This window comes from Schistocerca serialis, chromosome 2 (genome assembly GCF_023864345.2).
Source record: "Schistocerca serialis cubense isolate TAMUIC-IGC-003099 chromosome 2, iqSchSeri2.2, whole genome shotgun sequence".
NCBI classification, from domain to species: Eukaryota; Metazoa; Arthropoda; class Insecta; order Orthoptera; family Acrididae; genus Schistocerca; species Schistocerca serialis.
This window is the reverse complement of record NC_064639.1, coordinates 582,119,481-582,145,789: the sequence shown is the minus strand read 5'-3', so window position 1 is coordinate 582,145,789 and position 26,309 is coordinate 582,119,481. Positions and strand designations below refer to the sequence as shown.

Genomic DNA, 26,309 nt, shown 5'->3' with positions numbered 1-26,309 from the left:
GCTTCTCCTAAACTACCTGAACAGTGGTGTTTCCCTTCCTGTCCCTCTGCAGCTCCCTAAACAGCCACTCCACCAACCACCACTCCTCTCCTATGAACCAAGCTTGGCCAACCATCTTAACATCCCACAGCCTTCACCACTGCCTCTCAGACCAAGAATAACCCATAATATCAAGAACCAGTCACAACAGTACAGTGTTCTTAACCTCTCATCTAAAGCACTCTCACCTCATGAATTATCTGTATTGTCTAAGGGTCTCACTTTCAGCTCTAAACCTCCATTTGATCATGCTGCTTTAGTGGAGGACCTACTCTCCTGCACATGTAATATTAATTGGAAACATCACTTTGCATCCGAGTCCCAAAACCTTTCTAACAGCAAACCTGACATTGAACCCTGCCTTGAACAGGTCAGACCACAATCCCAACTTGACCCATCACCACTACTTAAAAATCATCCCTTCCAAGACTTCCAAGAATTCCTCAGATCCCGTGTTGCTTCATAACCCTTCCTCAGGTACCTACAAGATGACCCTAACCTGTCTACTGCAGAACTCCAGGCTCTACATTCTCTAAAAGCTGATGACTCCATCATTATCCTCCAAGCAGACAAAGGATCTACCACTGTAGCACTTGACCAAAAGGAGTATGATAATGAAGGTCTACACCAGCTGTCTGACACCTCTACATACAGTGTCTGCCATCAAGATCCCATTCCTGTGATTGAAATTGACCTGCAGTCCTTCCTTAAAATGTCAGGCCCCTCACAAGGACTAACATTTCAATCTATTGAACTTCTCACCCCTCCCAAACCATGCACCTCCACCTTTTACCCTCTGCCTAAGATCCACAAACCCAAGCATCCTGGCCGTCCTATAGTTCCTGGCTTCAAAGCACCCACTGAACATGTATCTGCCTTAGTTGATCAACACCTGCAACCCATAATACAAAGACTTCCCTCCTATATCAAAGATACCAACGTCTGAAATCTGTGCCCATCCCACTTCCACCACACACCTTGCTTGTCACCATTAATACCACCTCCTTCTATACCAACATCCCCCACGTATGTGGTCTGTCTGCCGTTGAACAATTCCTCAGTCAGTGCCCACCTGATTCCAAACCTATGACATTCTTCCTACTCACCTTAATCAATTTTATACTTACCAACAACTGCTTCACCTTTGAGAGACAGACTTACAAACAAATCAGGGGTATGGCTATGGGAACCAGGATGGCTCCTTCCTATGCCAACCTTTTCATTGGTTGCTCAGAGGGGGCTTTTCTGTAATACATAAATCTTCAGCCTCTGCTTTGGTTTAGATACGTTGAAAACATTTGTACCATGTTGACTCATGATGAGACTGACATGTTAAAATTCCTGGAATCTCTGAATACCTTCACCCAGTTAAATTTCACATGGTCTTATTCTGAATCCCATGCCGCTTTCCTTGGTGTTGATCTTGTCCTCACTGAAGGCCAACTACACACTTCTGTCCATGTTAAACGTACCAACAAACAACAGTACTTAAATTTTGACAGTGGCCATGCTTTTCATGTCAAACATTCCCTCCCATGCTGCCTTGGCATTCAAGACAAATGTATTTTTTTAAGATGCAGACTCTTTACAGCAATACACCACCATTCTCATCTCACCCTTCACTGCACGTAATTACCTCACCAGCTTAGTTCAAAAGCAGATTTCCCTGGCCATCATATCCAATCTTGGTGGTGCTGGTCCCTCCAAGTTTTTTTTAAATTTTTTTGTAACCGATAATAATACATAAATATTCATCTTATTGACACAGAGATATTGATGAAATGATTAAGGCAGATTTTGACAACGTGCTGTTGATAAAATGATTGCTGACTGTAGACTAACTTCTACTGACGCGGATGTAACACAGATTACAATCGTGTTCTCGAAGTGAGTAACTCCTACAGGGTCAAAGAACTTTAGCAAAGATATTTACAGTGGTGTTGACTGTTGTATAGATGCTAACTATAAGACTTTGACACAAAGATGTTGATTGAATGATCGGTAGGTGCAGGCTGATGGACCTACTGTCCCATGGTTATATATGTAGATGACAGTATGAATGTCTAGTGAAATCAATAAATACATTTTAGTTCATAATAATATAAACCCCCCCCCCCCCCCCCCCCCCCCCATGAACCATGGACCTTGCCATTGGTGGGGAGGCTTGCGTGCCTCAGCGATACAGATAGCCGTACCATAGGTGCAACCACAACAGAGGGGTATCTGTTGAGAGGCCAGACAAACGTGTGGTTCCTGAAGAGGGGCAGCAGCCTTTTCAGTAGTTGCAAGGGCAACAGTCTGGATGATTGACTGATCTGGCCTTGTAACAATAACCAAAACGGCCTTGCTGTGCTGGTACTGCGAACGGCTGAAAGCAAGGGAAAACTACAGCCATAATTTTTCACGAGGGCATGCAGCTTTACTGTATGATTAAATGATGATGGCGTCCTCTTGGGTAAAATATTCCGGAGGTAAAATGGTCCCTCATTTGGATCTCCGGGCGGGGACTACTCTAGAGGACGTTGTTATCAGGAGAAAGAAAACTGGCGTTCTACGGATCGGAGCGTGGAATGTCAGATCCCTTAATCAGACAGGTAGGTTAGAAAATTTAAAAAGGGAAATGGATAGGTTGAAGTTAGATATAGTGGGAATTAGTGAAGTTCGGTGGCAGGAGGAACAAGACTTCTGGTCAGGTGACTACAGGTTTATAAACACGAAATCAAATAGGGGTAATGCAGGAGTAGGTTTAATAATGAATAGGAAAATAGGAGTGCGGGTAAGCTACTACAAACAGCATAGTGAACGCATTATTGTGGCCAAGATAGATACGAAGCCCACACCTACTACAGTAGTACAAGTTTATATGCCAACTAGCTCTGCAGATGATGAAGAAATTGAAGAAATGTATGATGAAATAAAAGAAATTATTCAGATAGTGAAGGGAGACGAAAATTTAATAGTCATGGGTGACTGGAATTCGAGTGTAGGAAAAGGGAGAGAAGGAACATAGTCAGTGAATATGGATTGGGGCTAAGAAAAGAGGAAGCCGCAAGAACCCTGGAGATACTAAAAGGTATCAGATAGATTATATAATGGTAAGACAGAGATTTAGGAACCAGGTTTTAAATTGTAAGACATTTCCAGGGGCAGATGTGGACTCTGACCACAATCTATTGGTTATGACCTGTAGATTAAAACTGAAGAAACTGCAAAAAGGTGATGGGACCTGGATAAACTGAAAGAACCAGAAGTTGTACAGAGTTTCAGGGAGAGCATAAGGGAACAATTGACAGGAATGGGGGAAAGAAATACAGTAGAAGAAGAATGGGTAGCTTTGAGGGATGAAGTAGTGAAGGCAGCAGAGGATCAAGTAGGTAAAAAGATGAGGGCCAGTAGAAATCCTTGGGTAACAGAAGAAATATTGAATTTAATTGATGAAAGGAGAAAATATAAAAATGCAGTAAATGAAGCAGGCAAAAAGGAATACAAATGTCTCAAAAATGAGATCGACAGGAAGTGCAAAATGGCTAAGCAGGGATGGCTAGAGGATAAATGTAAGGATGTAGAGGCTTATCTCACTAGGAGTAAGATAGATACTGCCTACATAAAAATTAAAGAGACCTTTGGAGAAAAGAGAACCACTTATATGAATATCAAGAGCTCAGCTGGAAACCCAGTTCTAAGCAAAGAAGGGAAAGCAGAAAGGTGGAAGGAGTATATAGAGGGTCTATACAAGGGCGATGTACTTGAGGACAATACTATGAAAATGGACGAAGATGTAGGTGAAGATGAAATGGGAGATATGATACTGCGTGAAGAGTTTGACAGAGCACTGAAATACCTTAGTCGAAACAAGGCCCCCGGAGTAGACAACATTCCATTGGAACTACTGACGGCCTTGGGAGAGCCAGTCCTGACAAAACTCTACCATCTGGTGAGCAAGATGTATGAAACAGGCGAAATACCCTCAGACTTCAAGAAGAATATAATAATTCCAATCCCAAAGAAAGCAGGTGTTGACAGATGTGAAAATTACCGAACTATCAGTTTAATAAGTCACAGCTGCAAAATACTAACATGAATTCTTTATAGACGAATGGAAAAACTAGTAGAAGCCAACCTCGGGGAAGATCAGTTTGGATTCCGTAGAAACACTGGAACACGTGAGGCAATACTGACCTTACGACTTACCTTAGAAGAAAGATTAAGGAAAGGCAAACCTACGTTTCTAGTATTTGTAGACTTAGAGAAAGCTTTTGACAATGTTGACTGGAATACTCTCTTTCAAATTCTAAAGGTGGCAGGGGTAAAATACAGGGAGCGAAAGGCTATTTACAATTTGTACAGAAACCAGATGGCAGTTATAAGAGTTGAGGGACATGAAAGGGAAGCAGTGGTTGGGAAGGGAGTAAGACGGGGTTGTAGCCTCTCCCTGATGTTGTTCAATCTGTATATTGAGCAAGCAGTAAAGGAAACAAAAGAAAAATTCGGAGTAGGTATTAAAATCATTGGAGAAGAAATAAAAACTTTGAGGATCGCCGATGACATTGTAATTCTGTCAGAGGCAGCAAAGGACTTGGAAGAGCAGTTGAATGGAATGGACAGTGTCTTGAAAGGAGGATATAAGATGAACATCAACAAAAGCAAAATGAGGATAATGGAATGTAGTCGAATTAAGTCGGGTGATGTTGAGGGAATTAGATTAGGAAATGAGGCACTTAAAGTAGTAAAGTAGTTTTGCTATTTGGGGAGCAAAATAACTGATGATGGTCGAAGTAGAGAGGATATAAAATGTAGACTGGCAATGACAAGGAAAGCGTTTCTGAAGAAGAGAAATTTGTTAACATCGAGTATAGATTTAAGTGTCAGGAAGTCATTTCTGAAAGTATTTGTATGGAGTGTAGCCATGTATGGAAGTGAAACATGGACGATAAATAGTTTGGACAAGAAGAGAATAGAAGCTTTCGAAATGTGGTGCTACAGAAGAATGCTGAAGGTTAGATGGGTAGATCACATAACTAATGAGGAAGTATTGAATAGGATTGGGGAGAAGAGAAGTTTGTGGCACAACTTGACCAGAAGATGGGATCGGTTGGTAGGACATGTTCTGAGGCATCAAGGGATCACCAATTTAGTATTGGAGGGCAGTGTGGAGGGTAAAAATCGTAGAGGGAGACCAAGAGATGAATACACTAAGCAGATTCAGAAGGATGTAGATTGCAGTAGGTACTGGGAGATGAAGAAGCTTACACAGGATAGAGTAGCATGGAGAGCTGCATCAAACCAGTCTCAGGACTGAAGACCACAACAACAACAATAATATAAAGCTCAGATTTAGTATTGATGTCATTCTAGTGAATCAAATAATGATTTGGTCCACCATATAGGAAGTAATTATAAAATTGACAAAGTTAATTTAACTGTTTGTTAACACTATGTACACATTTGCTGGGATTCTTAAATAATTTTTTAAATATAAAGTTTTTGGGAAAAATAAAATGTTAACTAAAAAGAGCAACTGAAGGGCTTTTGAATCAGGTACATTATTTTATATACAATTATATAGTTGCTCATTGGAAATCTCAACTCCACATGTTCTGTAGAGACTGAAATTGCTAATGACCCCTTTAAATAATATGTCTGTAGAAAAACTAATTATTACATTGCTAGAAATCTCATGGTTACTCCATAGACAAAACTATGAACGTTGGACCAATTAATAAAATGTTCATTTGAAATAACAGTAAAAACAAAATTAAGGAGTAAAATTGTAGCAAGTGGAGCCACCCTCATCCTGTTACCTTTCAATGTACAGTATATACATATATTTTCATTTAAGATGTACCTATCCCAGCACAGCAGATTGGGAAAATAATTCTTTAAAAGCAACTGAGTGATAAATCACGGTGTAGCTAGGCAAAAGGTAATGTGTATGAGCAACTACAGAAATCTGTAGTGTTGATATTTTGATTGTTTGGTTATTAATATTCCAGTTAATTCTAGTTTGAGGTTCTTCCATGAAGAAAACACAATGATCTGTCAGGCAAACACAGTTATTAGTCATGAGCTGTAGGTCTTTCACCTCATTGATCATTTACCAGACAAGATGGTCAATATTGCTAATCTCAAGGGAGAGAGTGACAAAGATATGCATGCGAACAGTGTAGTGAGAAGCAGGTATTATGTAGTCATCAACTGAATAAGGTGCACTTTATGTCTTTATTCATCACTTCTGAACATTAAGCCTCTCGGGACTCCACAAGACACAAAACACTCTTGTGCACAATATGAACTAGGAATACAAGAGGATCTGTCATTGCTGCTACATGCATATATAGGCACAGGCCACCAGTAGATCACATGGTGGAGACCATGCCATGTTCACAATTCCTATTGGCAGTGTCTAATGACTGGCCCGCACTAATACAATTGGCAGGTGATTTGAGTATACATGCATGGCAACCCACACTCAGTACACTCATGCTCATGTTTACTAGTAGCAGGATACAGCACATATCTCTCTCTCATGTGAAGTGGTGCCCAGTCAATGGAGGAGGGCGCCTGCAGCGCAAAGAGAGAGACATTCATTGGATACAGAGCAGTGGCAGCTGTTGCCAACAGAGGTGATAGGATGATGTGCCGGGCAGGCACCTAAGCATAAGGCTGGAATGTGTAGGCACACCCAAGAGCAGTGGTCCCATATGGTGCCCGACAAGAGCACGGGATAGGAGAGTGCTATCACCATCTCTGCATCATTATCAGTGGGCAGGTCCCTGGATGGAGGACACAATGCTGGACCCACCAGAGATGATGGCTGAGGCAATGATGACAAGGGGACCAGTGGAGGCAGCCCGACCGGAACAACAGGGTGCAGCAACAGACCTGAGGCCAGGGATGGACTGACACCGAATGCTGTGAAGTAGGCAGCTAGTGGGGCAGGGGCACCTCAATGGCAGGTGACAACAGGATCGAGGCAACAAGCAGTGGAGCAGACTGCAGCAATGGGGGCTGCACTTGCAAACTGGTAGCTTCTGGTGGCTAGCAGCGCCACAATCGATCAAAGTGGTGCACCACCAGCCCGTCAACCATACTGATATCACAAAGATGGCATCCCTGGTGGCAGACAACAGTGGCCAGTATCCACTTGGGATACCCACAGGTGTGATACTGGTGCTTAGCGGCTGGATGAATCTGATTGCAGCAGGTGCAGTGCAGGCCACAGAAGGTGGAGTAGCATGTGTGGCTGCCAGTTGTGAAGTATCTCAGCCGCGCTCCACTCCCCCATCAAACTATTTCATTTAGGACTTGAACATACAATCGAATTGTTCCACCTTGCCATTTGATTGAGGGTGGAATAACAGAGCCATAACATGACAAATGCTGTGACAGGAACAAAACAATTGAAATGTGGAAACTAACTGGGGCCCATTATCAGAAACTAAGGTACAAGGCAGCCCCTCAATAGAAAAAAAAAAAAAGCCAATAGAAATTCAAGAAAGAGCCCACAAAGTTGACATGAATGTGTTCCCATGGCTGCCATGGAGTGGGCCAGGGTTACAGAGATGCCTTGGGAGCTGCCTGCTGTCAGACACACTGCTCACAAGGCCCAACAATATTGAAAATTTTGCCATCAATCCCTGGCCAAAAATCATGTCTACTAAACTCCATAATGGCCCTGGTAGAGAAGGCATAGAACCTCATGCTGTAAAGTGGTGGGAATGACTACTCCGTGACAGAGGTCTTCTGTGGACAACAGCAAAACACCATCAGAAACAGAGAGACGACACCATAAGAAAAAGTAATTGTGCAACCATAAGGAAAAGTAAATGTGCAGAGGGTCCGGAGCATGACCCAGCAGTTTATCTGGCCAGTCCTGTTGAACAAACCAAACCACCTGACAAAGAATCCAGCAGCACTGCCAGTTGCTATGTGCAACCTCATAATTGGGAAACTCTTGATTGGGGCCAGTGTTTCAGTATCAAGATAGAAGCGAAGCAGTTTTTCTTGACCAAAGTCAGGATCTTGACCCACAGGAAGGTGGGACAAGGCGTCCACATTGGCTTGTTTAGATGTAGGTCGAAAATGGATTCCATAATTGTAGCAAGACAAGAACAGCATCCAGTGTTGTTGGTGGTGTGCTGCCTTGTCAGGTAAGGAAGTGTCAGGGTTAGACAGGAAAATCAAGGGTTTATGGTCCGTTATAAGGTGAGCCATACAAGAAAAACATGAAATTTTGTGAGAGTATTGATGATGGCAAGAGCCTCTTTTTCCACCTGAGAGTAATGCTGTGGGCTGAAGTGAGAGATTTAGAGGCAAAAGCAAAAGGTCGTTCAGAGCCATCAGCATATCAGTGCACTATGATCCTGCTGAGGCCATACTGTGTGGCATCAGTCACCAAAATTATGTGCTTGTAAGGACAGAATGTAGCTAAACAAGGGGCTGAGAGTAGTTTGGATTTCAACATTTGAAAAGCTTTTTTGCCATCTGGGTTTCAGTACAAAGGTACATTCTTGTGTAACAAGGCATGCAATGGGTGGGCCAATGTGGCTGCTTCTGACAGAAATTTATGGTAGTAGGTTGTCTTTCCTAGGACAATCTGAAGCTCCTTCATAGATGAGGAGCTAGGCATAGACGTAACAGCAGAGATGTGGTCTGACAGAGGGCGAACCCCATTCCACGAGACCTCGAACACCAAAGAAACAATAGATGGTTGTACCGTAAGCCTGCAGACTATATAACAGAAAACAAAGTGCGAAATTTTTTTTAAACAATATCATCTAGATAGTTAATGCAACCCAGGACAGTCATAGTCAGTAGTGCTAAAAATCATTGGAAAATGTCAGGGACACTAGCCACACCAAAAGGAAGGTGCAAATATTGATAGAGACCAAAAAGAGCATTCAAAACCACAATTTGCCAAAACTCTTTATCCACAGGAACCTGCAGATATGCTTCAGAAAATTTAATTTTATAAAGGCACTGGCCATCCAATAGTTCTTCCTCAGGTGGGAGAGGATACATATCCACAATCAACAGTGCATTGACAGTAGTACTGATGTCGCCACAGAGGCAAGGTTCCTCCTATGGCTTCTGAATTACAACCAACGGAGATGACCATTCACTGGTCATAACAGGTTGCACCACCCCTAGAGATTGAAGTCTGTCCAATCCTGCTTTCACTTGTTCTCTCAGAGCGACAGGAATAGGACATGCACAACAAAAATGAGGCTGAGCCATGGATTTCAAAGAAATATGAACAGAAAAATTTGTAGCACACCCTGTACCTTATAAAAACAAGTCTGAAAACTCCTCATACACTGTTTCCAGTTGTGAATACAGTACCTGATGGGACACAAGGTGAACTGCATTGGTAATAGAAAATCCAAAGGCATGAAATGTGCCATCCCAAACAAGTTGTCAACACCATCTTCAGCAACCAACAAAAGTGTAGTGGAACAAACCACTGACTTGTAAGAGGCAGATGCCATAAAATGTCTGGACAGCACAATGTTCTGTTGATTATAACTAACCAGCTTCCTCATGACCGATGTCAGCTGCAGTGAGCCTAAACTCACATAGGTCTGAGAATTAAATAACATCACTGCAGCACCTGTGTCAACTTGTAGCTGGATCACTTGGCAAAAAACACTTAACTCAGTAAACAGCTTGGGAGAAGTCACAAGCATTGGAATCACACTGTTTACATCCATGTCCATATCCTGAGCAGCCTTCAGCAAACAACACACGGATGCAATGTGGCGTTTTGTGTGGCAAGCATTGCAAGCAGTCCAGCACTTAGGGCCTTTTGTGCTGGACAAGATAGACATGGAGAATGCTGATGCTGGTGCTGTGGTGTTTGCTGCTGCTGCTTGGCACAGACTTGGTCAGCTCAACACTGGGCTCGCATGTTTACCATTTCTGCTCCCTTGTGCATGCTGTCTGTTGTCCTAGTGGGCACATTGGTGACACTAATGCCACATCAGTTTGGTCACGTGCTGCCTGAGAAACTTCAGAAGACTGGAGGAGGAGTTCACAGTATAGAGCTTCTGGAACACTTCCTTGTCTGGAGCTAAACAGATAATTGTGTCACACACGATGGGCATCATGGTGTCATTATGGGCATCAGTAACGAACTGACACTTACAGCTAAGGCTGTGAAGTTTGGCTGCCCAGTGCCAGTATGTCTGGTTTTGTTTATTAAGGCATCAGTAGAATTCATCTCGTGCTGCTATGACATGCATTTGCTTATAGTAGTAGTTGGACAATAAACTGCTCATGTGATCAAAAGTAAGAGCTGCTGGTTCTTGTCAAGTGGCAAGCTGACACAGTAAGTGATACGCCTTAGGTGGAATCCACGAGAAGAATAAGGTTTTGCACAAATTTGAGTCTGTTACACCAAAAGCCAAAAAAATGTTCGAGTTCTTTTTCATAAGCTTGCCAATCCTTGGCTCAATCATTATATGGAGGGCCAGTGGAATGGTACCCTGTCTGTTGATGGAAGCCAACAAAGTGGTCACAGCTGAAGGAAGCTGTTCAATCAGGACCAGTAGCATGGCATCCATAATGAATAAATGTGATGAAACTACTCTTAAATATTGCACATGTGGAACCTGTTCCAAACTTGTTGGCAATCATGTAGTAACAAAGCAGTACACAAACCGATCCAAGTCACACAAACATGGATTCATTCATAACCTCTTAACATTAAGATTCTCGGAACTCCAGAAGACAGAAACGTATGTGTGCATGATACAAACTAGAAATAAAGCAGAAGGTTCAGTCAGTGCTGCTCCATGCTTATATAGGTGTGAGTTGCCAGGTGACAGTGTGGCGGGGACCATCCCATGTGCACGCTTCTTACTGGTGGCCTCTAGTGGTTGGCCCGCGCACATACAGTTGACAGGTGATTGAGCACACACATGCAGTGACCCACAGTCAATGCACTCACACTCTTACTTGCATGCATTAGTAGCAGGATACATAAAGGAATATTTATATTTGGAGGAAGATTTAAGAAATCGTGGGCATGAAATATGTGCTATGACAATAGGACTGTATTTATTTGAGAGCATAGCGTTCGGAAGGAGATAGGTTCTGGCTGCAAGAACTTGAAAAAGCTGTTCAGGACTAGAGTGCCAATGTTCGGGCCTATGGTTAAAACATAACAAAATCTTTCAATATACAGTTTGTAATAATGCATATATAACAATTGTTCAAAATCATAATTACATGTTTTTAATAAATTCCTGGCTTGTTTTTTATTAGTCTCCACAAGGTCTGAAGCGTAACATTCAAAGAACATTGGCAACATGGGGTCCGGAATTCTTTTCTGGGCCTTCTGGGAACCATGCAGCAAACAATCGAACTTTACGTACAGGAGCCCTATTTGTGTTGGCATGGTTTCATGCAATAATTCAGGAAAGACGCAGTTTCATTCCTCAGGGATGGACTTCCTATTATGAATTTGGTGATGCTGACCTACGTGTTGCCACTGACATGATAGATCGTCTCTGTCAGGCAGGTGAGTTGACAATGCATAGTGTAATGTATATTTTTGAAACAGATGTTATTTAATTTCCTAATCAATTCACAAAACAATTTACATTTTGTGAATGTCACCATTCACACCGTTGACATATTAACAGTGTAAAATTAATTTCTTACACTATAATTGGCAATGAATTTTCTTTTAATCTGTAATTACATTTGTTTTTCTAGCATTGTAAATTATTATCCAGCATATATTATGATACATGCCTTCTTAAATTAAGAAACGTTTTTTCATTCAGGTTACTCCATTACCATACAGAACTTATATTTTGTAGGTAATGTTTTTAGTTTTGCTTTGAAAGAGTAGATCGTATCTGTGTCTTCTGTATGTTGTGGTGATTTGTTATATAATTTGATGACATTGTACAGTAAACTTTTCTAAGTTTTAACTTTATTTTTTTCTTTGTGTATGAAAATTATAGCCATTCTAGTTTCATAATTATCTGCTAAACAGTTTTGGCATAGTAGTTTTTTTTTTTACTTACAAATGACATTCTGAAAAATGTATTCACAAGGAACAGTTAAGATTCCCAGCCTTTCAAAACATTTTAATGCGGAGAACTGTGCTGCCACTCTTGGTTATTGTATATATTGCTCTTTGCTGTGATCTGAATGTATTTTGTATATTTTTACTATTCACTTCCACAAAAATAATGTGAACATGATACTAAGAAATGTGTATAGCGATACACTTTGTGGCTTTGTTGTACGTCAATCAGGGAGTGGATTATTCATGCCTGTGCCCAAATACCTGTACATGTATTGGTTAAAGTGCACCAGGAATGGAGTATACAAGTAGCAACAACCCTGCAACAAGACACCATTGTTTTTGTCATGTAATTATCTGTCAGTTTGATATGTCACATGATAACCTTTCCATAGCGGAATTATGTGGTAAATCCAAGATGATAGCTTCCAGAATCAATGCCATGTTGGTAACGTAGCCTCACAGTCTTTCCCCTCTCCCAAATGATACTACCTGACTTTAAATTTCTGTTTATCTGCATGTTTTTGTATTAGAAGTGTGGCTCCAAACCTATGGATCATCTTGCAGATCCGTAGTGGGAAATTTGAAATAGTTATGAGATACATGGATTCCTTATTACGCTATCTGTAATACAGAAAAGTAGTATTTAATAACCTTTGGTGATTTTATTCTAGATATTTGAAGAATGCTGATGTGAAAAATGATCTCAAACCTTATTTAGCTCCTGTACTTTGATCTCAGTACTTGACTTTCTAACAGAGATGGATAAAGGCAGTAGAACTGTGACTGATAGTGATTTCTTTGATGAAGTTCAAAACAAGAAAATAACCCAGTAATAAATTCTCTCTCTGATCATAGTGCATAGTAAGTTGGGATAAACAAGTAGTATCTTACAATATCAATTCCCTTCGGTGGTAATCAGTTAGAATAATTAGTGACTCCTGGACAAACATCTTAACAGTAATTTACAAAAGATGACCTGGGATAAAAATTTATAGTGAACTAAATGCTGATATAAATAGTAGTCTATTCCACGAGAAATTCATATCGTCATTGGAAAGTACCTTTGCCCATAAACCAATCAGAAAAGACATTAAACAGCTATGTAAAAAGCTATGGCTCCCTAGAGGGATTAAAGTGTTTTATGGAAGGAAAAAGAAAATGTATTTTTGGATACTACAAAAATTAGTCAAAATTACTAAGAAAAGTTACTAAAAAGTTAAGAAACAAGCATATTATATCAGAAATCAGTGCTTCTGGCAACAGATTTATGTCTGTATGGAAAGTAGTGAAATGAGAGTTAGGACAACAGACTACAGAGCAGGATAACATCACTATTGATGTAAATTAAATGCCTGTAAATGATCAGTCAAAGGTAGCAGAAATGTTTAATAATAATTTCTTAAATATAGTAAGAAAAACATGTACAAGCTGTTCAGAAGAAAAGTGGAAACAATGTATAAAGCAACACTCATAAAATTCAATCATATGGATGTCTCACCTATGTCTCCATCTGAAACTAAGAAATTTTTATATGCTCCCAAAAATAAAAACTCATGTGGATTTGAAGATGTTTCCATGAGAGTACTAAAGAGTTGATCTCACTTAATAAGTACTATCTTTTTTTTTAACTGTATAATAGATCACTAACTCAGAAATTTTTTCAGTGTGATCACAATATGCCATTTTTAAATCCCTCTATAACAAAAATGTGATAAGAGATATGTCAATAACTACAGACCTTTTAACACAGTCATTCACCAAATTTTACAAACATTAAGTAATGGAATAGTAACAGTTGGTATTTTCTCTTACTGTGTGAATCATAATCTCATCCTAAATAAACTGAAGTTTTATGCAATTGATGGTACAGCCAGCCAATGGATAATTTCATATATAATGAAAAAAATGCAGAAGGATGTACTTCATAATTCAGTCAATGTAAGTAGGGGAGATTCTTCAGACTGAGAAGAAATCTCCTATATAATATTCCACATAATTACTACTGTCAGAATCAGTACTTTTTGCAGATGACCACCCAGAGAGAAACAGTAAATAATGTTCTTAAAAGTATGGGTTTTTGCAAAAGGCCTCATCTCATTTTCAGAAACAAACAGCAATATAATGAAAATGATAGATTGCTACTCACGATATAAACCACACATCAAGTCACAAACAGGCACAACAAAAAGACTGCTATACATTTTAGCTTTTGGCCAAAAGTCCTTCTTCCAAACTGTTACAGCAATTAAATATCTAGTCACATGCACTTTGTGAATACAGCAAGCAAAATGTTATAAAAGGAGGGCATCTAGTCTCTAAATAGTAAAAGCTGCCACCTGTCCTGATTTCCTTCTGGCTATCTAGTTTCTTATCTCCAATCAGTACCTGAATAAATTTTTCTCTAAAAGCTAGAGATTTGATGCTCCTTCCTGCTGATTGATTGTAAAACCAAAGGGCATTGTGCAGATAAATTTCTGTTACATATGTAGTGAGCTTTTTCGGGCATTTAATAGTTTTTCTCAGTGCTGAATGACATAACATTTGAACTGACTGATCAACACCTGCCATACTATTGTTGTAGTCTCTGACTATGTTTGATTTCGAGGCAACTTAGCCATTTTGATAGTGAATTTCCACAATTTTGGCACAGTGCATATTATAAATGGTCAAGACTTCCCTTTTGTCCTTCCATTTGCAAACAACAACATTATCACTTCTTTTCCACACCATCTGACCTTTCTCTAGTTTCATAGCAACTAACAGTTTTGGGTATTCCTTTTTGTTGTTACATAATGTTCCACACACATAGTTTTTGCAAGTAGACAACAGTTTTGTAAGTGATGCAGAATTATAAAAATTGCCTATATGAAGCACATATTTTCCGTTCAAGAAAACTTCCATCAGGTGTAAAACAGCTTCAGATGCATGACTCAACTTAGCCTTCTCCTGTGACTTGCCATAGTAGATTTTTATTTTTAGAACCACATCATTACATTCACAGAGTTCATAAAATTAACACCGTACTTGTATTTCTTATTCTTGATGCACTAACTGATAAAAAGATGGCCACGCTACAAAACTGTTTATTCCTCAATGCAGACATTCTTGTCTAGAACATAATTATTGTTCATGATACTATTGAAATGGTCCAAAGCTGGTCTAATTTTGTAGAGCTGGTCATTGGATTTTGATGAGTTGTCTGAGAAATATACATGTCTCAATAACAGCCAAAATCCGTTTCTACTTATGTCAGATCTCCAGAACGTGACATTGTAAAACGGACTTGTACTCCCAGTAATGTTCTATTAATGGAAAACAACAAGGCCCTATGTGCAAAAACAGTCCCAAAAATACTTTTGTTTCCACAATATCTGTATACCTCCACCTGGAGAGTCTGGTTGATCTTCTCCTCCCATGTTTTTCTGCTTTTTGGGTCACTTATAGAGTTGTTTGTTCACACGGGACGCAATACATGAAAGTCACAGATCAAGTAAACAGATCATAGTATGAAGGCTTTCACGACCGGATGACATATCTTCTGGTAAACCTTGCGGGATGTAAGGTCGTGATCCATGAAACTCTTCAGCTCCTAACGTTTCGTCCAGTGCTTCGCTGGACATCTTCAGAGGGGTGTTTCTCCTCCGGTGAGTCTTGCCGACTGACGGGTCGGACGTCTGAGAGCGGCTTATGTATCGTAGAAAGTGGGCGTGACCAGAGTTACACGTGATATGCAGAGATATCCTTTGTCAGAGATAAAACTTAACTATCGATTGTAATCTTGTCACAAGTGACAAGATTACACACAAGTCACAAGTGACAAGATTACGATCGATAGTTAAGTTTTATCTCTGACAAAGGATATCTCTGCATATCACGTGTAACTCTGGTCACGCCCACTTTCTACGATACATAAGCCGCTCTCAGACGTCCGACCCGTCAGTCGGCAAGACTCACCGGAGGAGAAACACCCCTCTGAAGATGTCCAGCGAAGCACTGGACGAAACGTTAGGAGCTGAAGAGTTTCATGGATCACGACCTTACATCCCGCAAGGTTTACCAGAAGACAAGTAAACAGAGTAAGACGTGTGTACACTTTAACAGTCAAATCATAACTGAGTCCGAGTCTAGTGGCCACTGGCTGGCTGGCCGCTTAGGTGGTGCTGTTGCTGCATGGCTGGCAGACAGCGACGCATGTAGAGGATGCATGTAACTGCGCAGCGGCACTTAGAAAGATCGGCGAGTCACAACAAATTTCACTACACGTATAGCTCAAGACAGTATCATGCTAATAGATAATGTATTTGTACAGAAAGAGGATGTAAAACTGACACATGCTTTCCCTGTGCTAAATGGATTGTCAGACCATGATGCACAACTGATTGACCTACAAAACCTAGCAGGGTGTACAGTTCGGAAACCATTAAGTAAAAGTGTGAGGTCGCTCAACCCGGTATCTATAGAGCACCTCAGAGAAAGCTTAAGAAATGTTAATTGGGGAGATGTATATAATGAGCCAAATGCTAATGATAAATGCATCATATCCCTTTTTGAACATTGTTTCCCAAAGAAAATTACTAAATGTAACACACACACACTTTTCAAAGAAACCTTGGATTACTACAGGTATTAAAGTGTCTTCAGAAAGAAAAAGAAAACTGTATGAGACAGCAAGAACTAGTAAAGATCCAAAAGTAGTTTTACACTATAAAAATTTTTGTAACACACTGAGAAAAGCTGTAAGGAAATCAAGAAATATGTGCATTACAGAATAAATTAACAACTCTGGCAATAAAACAAAATCAATATGGAATGTTGTTAGAAGGGAGACAGGAAAACTAACCACTGGGGTAAGCAGTATTACTATTAAAGAGAATGAGACCATCCTAACCAACAGTACACAAGTAGCAAATGTATTTAACAACCATTTCTTAAGTGTAGGAGAAAAAAATTGGTGAGAACAGTTCAAAAGAAAAAGCCAGGCAGTATATGGAAGAGTCTGTTGAAAAAATTTAGTCAGATTAAGTTTCACCTAACAACCTCTTGTGAAATTAGTAAAATTATTAAATCTTTGAAAAGTAAATGTTCTGTTGGAGTAGATGACGTCTCTAATAAGATATTAAAACAATGTGAAGCAATTACAACTGATGTTCTGAGTCACATATATAATGCATCACTAACTCAAGGTATTTTCCCAGACAGGTTAAAAAAAATGGTTCAAATGGCTCTGAGCACTATGCGTCTTAACTTCTGAGGTCATCAGTCGCCTAGAACTTAGAACTAATTAAACCTAACTAACCTAAGGACATCACACACATCCATGCCCGAGGCAGGATTCTTACCTGCGACCGTAGTGGTCGCTCGGTTCCAGACTGTAGCGCCTAGAACTGCACGCCACTCTGGCCGGCCCCAGACAGGTTAAAATACGCCATTGTCAGGCCTCTCTACAAAAAGGGGGACACCACAGATGTCAATAATTATCAGCCAGTATCCTTGCTTACAGCATTTTCAAAAATATTCGAGAAAGTAATGTACTCAAGGGTGGTTAGCCATCTCAACAGTAATGGGATACTTAGTAAATCACAGTTCGGATTTCAAAAATGCTGTTCCACTGAGACAGCAATATACAATTTCACTGTCACATAATAGAGTCTTTAAATAGTAAACTGTCACCAATAGGAATTTTCAGTGACTTATCTAACCCATTTGATTGTGTGAACTATGACATAATGTTACAGAAATTACAATTGTTTGGTATAAATGGAATAGCATATGAGTGGTTTGAAAAAGTTAGAGCCTTGCTAGGACTTAAATGTAAACTTTCTGAGTAATTCTGATAGGAAAAGTGAACTAGAAGTGTTATTAACATCGTATGACTTAGAATCAGTGATCAATTTCCCTACACGTATAGCTCAAGACAGTAGCATGCTAATAGATAATGTATTTGTACAGAAAGAGGATGTAAAGTAACTTTTTCAAATTTTATTTTACCTAGTGGCTTTGTCAGAACATTATCTTTTTGCTCTTTTGTGCTAATGTGCTTGAACACAACTTTCTTAGCATAAAGTTTCTCCCTCACAAATAAAATTTTAAGATCTATGCACTGAAGTTTATGATGGAATTGTTGGCTCTTGCAAAGGCTTATTACTGGCATATTATCTTAATAAAGTGCAACAGCTCTTTGACTACCAGAGAGACTATAATACAAGAAACTGTGGAACACCTAATGTAATTTCACCCCAGTTATATGAAATGGCAAACTTATTTAAATCACTTGACCCATATAAGGAAACTTTTTGCATCCTGTTCTGCAGGTATGACTTAAGTAAAACAAACACATGCTTTCCCTGTGGTAAATGGATTGTCAGACCACAATGCACAACTGATTGACCTACAAAACCTAGAAGGGTGTACAGTTCGGAAACCATTCAGTTAAAGTGTGAGGTCGCTCAAAATCAGTTAGGACCATGTATTCAGTTTCATAAAGTTGTGCTTTTCTGTCTTTCAAGAACTTGCTTGTAGCAGCAGATACTGAAATTTGTGAGAATCGTTGTGTCAGTAATTGTTTTAAATTCGTCAAGATAATATATACATTTTGTTCAGCAATTTTTCAAGTTTTTCCATATAATTCAGTACCATAACTTCACTAATGATTGTTGTATCTATCCAATATCGCATATGAATTAGTCAACAGCCATAAGATCAATTGTAGTGTAATGTGAATTATTTCCTCATTTTCGAAAATTCATATCTTTGTTCACAGTCAAATATCAGTGTTGAACTTAAAAAAAAAAAAAAAAAAAAAAAAAAAAAAAAAAAAAAAAAAAAAAAAAAACAGATTTTTATATTCAGTTCTACCAGAGATAACTAGCCCCAAACTTTACCAAAAATAAAGATTTTCAAATTTCAAAAAATTATAAAAAATTAAGGAAATGTTTGTCAGTTTTGGTGTTGTATATAAAGCTAGTAATTTATGATATCTAACTAGAGTAAAATAGTACACCTTGATAAATCACTCCTTGGTTGTTATTTTTGGTATAAAAAGTGGGTTTTTCTAAATTTTGAATACTAAACTTTGGAGATAATTTTGACTGGTTATTTTTGAATTTAGGGTATTTTAGGTAATAAACAATGTTGTAGAAGAGACTTTTCTAAAAACAATAATGTCCATTGCAATGTTGTAACTTAACGCAGTGCAGAGATATTCAAATTAACACTTGTCTCCAAATTAAAAAACCATCTTGCACTTACAAATAAAAATGGCCACCATTCAGTAACTCTGCAAAACAATTTTTTTTAAAAAAACTGTTTTGAACCTCTCTATTATAGGGTGATCACATATTTAAAAAACCAAAATATTTAAACATGTTCAAGCATCTAGCTTAATTTTTATTGGATTACTTCACTTGAATTGACCCATAAACAAAAGAAAGAAGCATCCCAATCTTGACATTTGAAACACAGCAGTGCTCTCTGCATAGTTTGGTTGGCACTGATAGCCATCCATGTTGAAATGCACTAACTGCAGGATTAAGTTCTTTTTAACACGGAATAACTAACCTGATGGATGTGGTAATGGCACAATTGCTGCCAGGACATGGTTCCTATCTACACCAAAACATGCATCTTTCTTTTTAGATCATAAAAACACAGTAAAACAAATTTGTCAAAAATGTGGACTTAGTGCCTTTCAACAGTGAGCAACTCAGGCATGGGTGCAATACTGTTTTCATCCCTAGCATATAACAGATTCAGTTTTAGGATTCCCTTAATGTAATGGAATACACATTTTTAAATATTCCATAAATCCAGACTTGTGGATGGTTGTTACCTGCTGAGAATGCTAATTGCTACACAAATATGTGGTCTGGAACCTAATATGATGTACATCAATGACAGTATTAATTTTCTACAGCTTTTCTCAATGTCTTCATGTCCAGATTTTTCTCTTTTTTAACACACTGCTGTCAAAATATTCCTCCGTAGGAGTTGAAATAGAATTTCATTCAAACATATCAAATGCTTGCAATGATTTTTTAAGATGGGTACTTTTTCAAATAGTAACAGTAACCTCCCTTAAATACTGAACAATATTCATTTCCAAATATTTCCTAAGCAGACATAAATCCTTAATTTTACAGTTATCACTCACTAGCAGCTTTACATTATCAGTTTCACTCTAGGAAGTTTAGCCTCTCAGCAGTTCAGCAATGTAGACAAGTATGGATGTTTTATGGCTATTTTCTGTCTTTATATACAAGCAATACTCAAACTCACTTCTTACAAATTCTAAGCCGGTTATTACTGTGTGGTTTTCCAATCTTGTGGTGAGTCTTTTAAACGATACTGGGCCTTTATAAGTTTACAAATTTTGCCATTCATTTTACTGCAACATCCAATAGGTAGTTTAACGTAAAAGTCTCAAACTATCTATCCGTAGAGAAAAGCACTACGAACATCCAGCTGATATATGAGACAGTTATTCTCATTAGACAAAAATGGAAAAAGTTTCCCTGAAGTTAGGCTGTATATCACTGAGTAAGACAGTCTTTGTTGGAACATTAAGCTACATGACGAGCTTTATAAGAACCGACATTACCTTTCTCATCTCTTTTTCACTTAAAAACCCATTTTCTGTGTCAGTAACATTACAACACTCTAGCTTAAATACTTAATCCCATGTATTATTTTCTTCCAGGGATTCCAGCTCTATTGCTATCGCATCTTTCCAGTTTTCAGCATCACTACAAGATATTGTTTCAGTGTACATGCTGGGACCATCATTAACTGCAGCCAACAGGCCCAACTCATAACCCTATTGGGTCTCAGATTGTCTGTCCTCTCATCCTCATCATCTACATTTTTCTCTGCATCCTCAAAAAGAACTTCTCTGTTTTCTCTGTATTCACTGATTTCTTGTTCGTCTCGAAGCGGACTTCTGTTTTCTTCCACAATCTCAGTATTCATTTTTTCTTTATACCTCTCTGATTCTGAAACATTATCTATGTTTTCTTTTTCACAACAAATAGTATCTGATTCCATTACAGGAACATCAGTTGATGCACCTCAGTTTTCTTTGTGGATAGTATAAATGTTCTGTGCCCCTTCACATCATTATCACAACCCATGAATAAACCTATCTTGTTTTTGGCATCTGGTTTCAACCCAATGTATTTTCAAGTCTTCTAAGGATAATTATCTACCATAAAAGGCTTCAAAAGCAGTTTTACTTCTGACAAGGCTTGGACCAGTTCGATTTAGTACATAAGCCGCTATGTTGACTGCTTCAGCCCAGAAATGTTTGGGAGTTTCTGAAATTATTGAACGAGCTACTCCAACCAAGGTGCACATTTCTCTTTCAGCTCTTCCATTTTTCTGTGGTGTGTACACTGTGTTTCTTTGATGGGTTATGCCATTCTCACTTAAATACGTACCTAAATTAGTATTGATAAACTCCAGTCCATTATCACTCCTTAGAGCCTTAATTTTCAGAAGTTTCTCTCTTGACTTTTGCAACAAAATGTTTGATCTCACCTTTCATTTCACTCTTCTGTTTCATAAAGAACACTTTGCTATAACCTGCATAGTCATTAAAAAAAAAAAAAAAAAAAAAAAAAAAGAACTTGCTCCTCCAGGCAAATGCATCTCCATAGATCTGCAGACATCTGCATGAACCAATTCAAGTGGGACATTAGTTCTTGACAAATTGATGGGGCAAAGGGAAAAAATGTTTGCCTGCCAAACACACTTCACAAGTGACAAAATTGTTAGTAAAGTGCGCTTCGTTACTGACAAGTACTCTGTGACATTCAGAATGCTCTGATAGCACAATTTTTTATGTTTTCAACAGGTTTAGGCAAATTTACCAGACCACTACCAATACTGACTGATGAAAAACCACAAGTGTCATTAGTGTCAAACATAGAGTGTGTTTCATCTACACACATCAGAGTAACCATTGGCAGTTCTGATTATATTACATTTAGAGAAAACTGCATATGATATATTTTATTGACACTTTTGGATAATGCATGCTCTTCATCTATACTGTTCAAGAATTCACATTGTTCCTTGTTTGACACTAAACACATGTCTATGTCCAACACAGTTCCTAGTGAAAAGAGATTGAATTTGAATCCAGACACAAAAGGCACTCCACTAAGTACTGTTTTAATAAATTTAACCCCTTCCATGCATACTGTTCCACAGTATGCATCTCATCATGTCACACACAGTAACTGTCATTGAGCTTTAGATATTGTCCAATTTCTTAAACGATTCTCACTTAATGCACATATGCTTGGTAGCATAATGAACCAATAATCTTCTAAATTGATACCTTGATTTGTTCACATAAAGCCATTTATGTCCTGAGCCTTTTTGTCTTCCTTGGACTTTAGCAACCTGCAATCTGATTTCAAATGACCTCTTTTCTTAAAATAATTGCAGCTTCTCATTTCTCGCTTTGATTTATTTTAGCAGTCCTTTGCAAAATGGTCGTCTTTACAAATGTAACAGGTAATTTTTTGCTGCCTGCTTACGTTGGCCAAAGCAGACTAATTGGATTGATTGTTTCTCTCTTCCTCAGTAAGCAATCTCAAAGTTAACTCATTAAATGTTTATTTCTCAAAGAGCTGGACTCCTATGCTGAACAGAAATTTTTGTGTCTCTCAGGAAATGACCTCAACATCTTGGTTTTTATTTTCTCTGAAATTGGTTCACCTGCTTGCTTCAATTTAATGTTGATTTCTTCTAATTTTGACATGGATGTAACCACCATGTTATCACCAAATGAGAGTGAGAAAAACTTTTGCTGAAGTAGTTGAATGCCCACCACAGACTCTTTCTCATACATAGTCTTCAGTTTGGTCCACATGCCAGCTGACAATGTTAGTAGCACTACCTCCATCTACATCACAGTAAGTTCCTGTGCTTCTGCATTGTTTTCCAGCTAAGTTTTCCTCATTTGGAGGCTCAATAGCTATGCTGTTGACAATATCTGAAAAGCCTTTTCCTCTGAATATCACTTCCATGGTATTTCTGAACTGCACAGTTATCCCCTCCAGGCAACTTCAAACATTGAGGCGTAGATTGTTCTGCCATGTCATGCCAATAATTTTAAATTTACTGTTGCTTGCAATACCACCAAAAAGACTCTACCACTACACTGAAAAACAGACTTATGCACCTGAACCCATAACATGTAATCAGACCCAGTAAATGATGCTCAATAATAAGTCTGTCTGTACAGAGTTTATTTAAGTATGTAACAGCTAACACTCAGTGGTTGATAACAATAATGCACACAGAGGATAAACAAAAGAAAAACAAAAAGAGAAAAAACACTACAACCATAAAACAACATTAACATTGCACCACTAACAATAGTGATGGATTCAGAGCAGTCATTCTCATATTATTCGCAGTTAGTTCAGCAATACATATACATTAAAAATACATTCCACTGTACACAATGACTGAATACTTAAATTAACATTTAACAAACATTAAAATGTTTAACTTCAGCTTAGGTAACCTCAAGAGAGTAGAAAGAGTGATTCAGGATCAAGAGAAATTGGTATAGTTAAGTTTTGAAAATAATTCGCTATTCCTTAAATGTTTAAGCTCAGTGGGAACAACATTGAAAAGTTTTGGGCCAGCATACGTAGCACCTCTCTGCATCATGGACATATTTTTTAATTAATGGTGTATCTCATTCTTATATCTAGTGTCATGCAAGCGAACTGCTGGGTTGCTTAGAAAAAGAATGAGGTTCTTTATAACAATGCACATTAGGGAAAAAGTGCTAATTATTCGTAGCTGGCTAAATAATTTGTGACGTGAGGTTCTTGGAATTACTTTACATATGAACTTTTCTGACTAATGAAAATTTTTTGAGCAAGAGGGGAGTTACCACAGAAGATAACTCCATATGATATGATAGAGTGCACACACATAGACAAAATAAGCTGCCTTTATGGTTGTTTATACAACAGAGCATTCGTAATGAAAAACTGCTGAGCTCAATCTCTTCACAATTTGATGAATGTGATATTCTGAGATTAGTTTTCAGCCTAAGTAAATGTTCAGGAACTTGGCACCATTTACTTGGTTATTGAGTATAGTTAAATTTTCTGTTACGATGCTGGTGTCATCTGCAAAAGTTGTAAATCCACACTCAATATGATCCACAGCTGCAAGCACATCATTAACATAAGTCTGAAACAGTAAAGAACTCATGATGGAACTTTCCAGTAAGTGACAAATAATGCCCTGGTCTGACTTAACAGCTAATCCTCATTCATAACCAACACTTCCAAAATTATTTTCTGATTCCTGTGAGTAAGATAGGATTTTGCCAGGTTAATTAATCAACCCCTCCCACCATACAGCAGGGCTTTAGCTAATAGTAATTGGTGATCCATGCAACTGAAGGCTTTCCTCATATCATAAAAAATACCCACTGATGAACTGTTCTTATTTACAGGTTCTACAGTGGCTTCCAAAAATGTGAATATTCCCTGTTCAGCTGATAAACTCTTTTCAGATACAAATTGTCTTTTATGTAAAATATTGAGGTATACTAGGTGTTTGACAATCCTAGCTTGCAATGGCTCAGCAATCTATGTATTTCAGCGGTCAGTATTTAGCTTGAGGTATTGCCAGATGATGATTTATTTTTTAATGAGACCATGGTATTCTTATTTCTATATCAGTTGAATGTAGTTTATACTGGTGGCTAGTTTCGATCACAATCATTATTTTCAAACCAGACCTGCACTGAAAGTGCTTATCAAATCAAAATTCCACTGACGCACTTGGGCAACATTCACACGACACATAGGCTTGCGAAAGATATGGAGTGATTTTATTACATGCATCATACATTCAATGGATGAAGTTGCACTGAATTCATGTGCTAAAAACAATACTTTTAACTGATCACCAGTATAAATTACATAGAATTGTGAGATAAATTTAAATGAAGAATTCTCAAATCTAAGTTGCCCACCCTTACTCAACAAAATGTTGGATTACACAAGTATTCTTAAGTTTTCTACTGGTTATATAAACTGAATGAAGTTGCACTGTTTTAAACAGATTGCCCTTATGCAAAGTTATTATAAATAATTGAAGTGATTTCACAAATTCAGTGTAGCTACATTAACTGACATATTTTACAAAATTGAACTCTCAGAGAGAAAACCTCAAAAAGTTTGTATTGCTGCAGCTGCACTTCAGTTTTCTGCTACAAAAGTGCATCAGTGAGCAATTAAGCAACATCAGTCTGCTGTAACAGTGCAGTGACACTTCGGAACGAAATTCAGCAAAAATCCACCAACTTCCAACTCCATTTGGTGGTGGTATGTGTAGTTTAAAGCTTCAGAATGTCTGTGCAAGAAGAAATCAATGGGTCAGCCTGCAAAACTCTTCTTCAGTGGTGAAGCAACATTTTTTTGTGAATGGCACAGTGAACAGGCAAACTGTCAAAATCAGGGGGACAGAGGATCTCCACAATGCCATACACCACATTCAAGATTCACCAAAAGTTAATGTGTTCTGTGCAGTCTTACAGTTTAAAGTTTACAGCCAATTTTTCTTCTGTGAGAAACCATTATAGGACATGTGTATCTAGACATGCTGGAAAATAATCTCATGCCACAACTGGAGACTGACAGTGTGGGCTTCATCTACCAACAGGATGTCCTCCACTCTTTCCCAACCTAACATCGTGCGATTTTTTTGTGTGGGGCTATGTGAAAGATTCAGTGTTCACACCCCTTTTACCAACAAACCTACCAGGATGCGAGCTCTTTTGAACAGATGGGTGGGAATTTGCTATGTTTAACATGGAAAAATTATTGATTTGATATCTGCAGAATCAGTAGGCAGCACATATGGAGCAGTGTAAAATACTGAAGCGCCAAAGAAACTGGTATATGTAAAAAGGGGGGATAAGCCACTGCAGTCGGCAACGCCTATATAAGAAAACAAGAACCTGCCACAGTTGTTATATCGGTTACTGCTGCTACAATGGCAGGTTATCAAGATTTAAGTGAGTTTGAACATGGTATTATAGTTGGCGCACTAGCAATGGAACACAGCATCTCTGAGGTAGCGATGAAGTGGGGATTTTCCCATATGACCATTTCATAAGTGTACCATGAATGTCAGGAATCTGGTAAAACATCAAATCTCCGATATTGCTGCAGCTGGAAAAAGATCCTTCAAC

The 26,309-nt window shown here is 38.5% G+C and overlaps 1 protein-coding gene across 1 annotated transcript in view; it reads left to right on the top strand.

Moving 5' to 3' along the window:
* Positions 1 to 26,309, top strand: part of LOC126457597 (cytoplasmic dynein 2 heavy chain 1) — an 808,157-nt gene that overhangs the window by 732,909 nt on the left and 48,939 nt on the right. Inside the window, exon 65 of the mRNA XM_050094037.1 lies at positions 11,305 to 11,560. Coding sequence (XP_049949994.1) covers positions 11,305 to 11,560 — 256 coding nt within the window. The remainder of the gene's footprint in view (positions 1 to 11,304; positions 11,561 to 26,309) is intronic.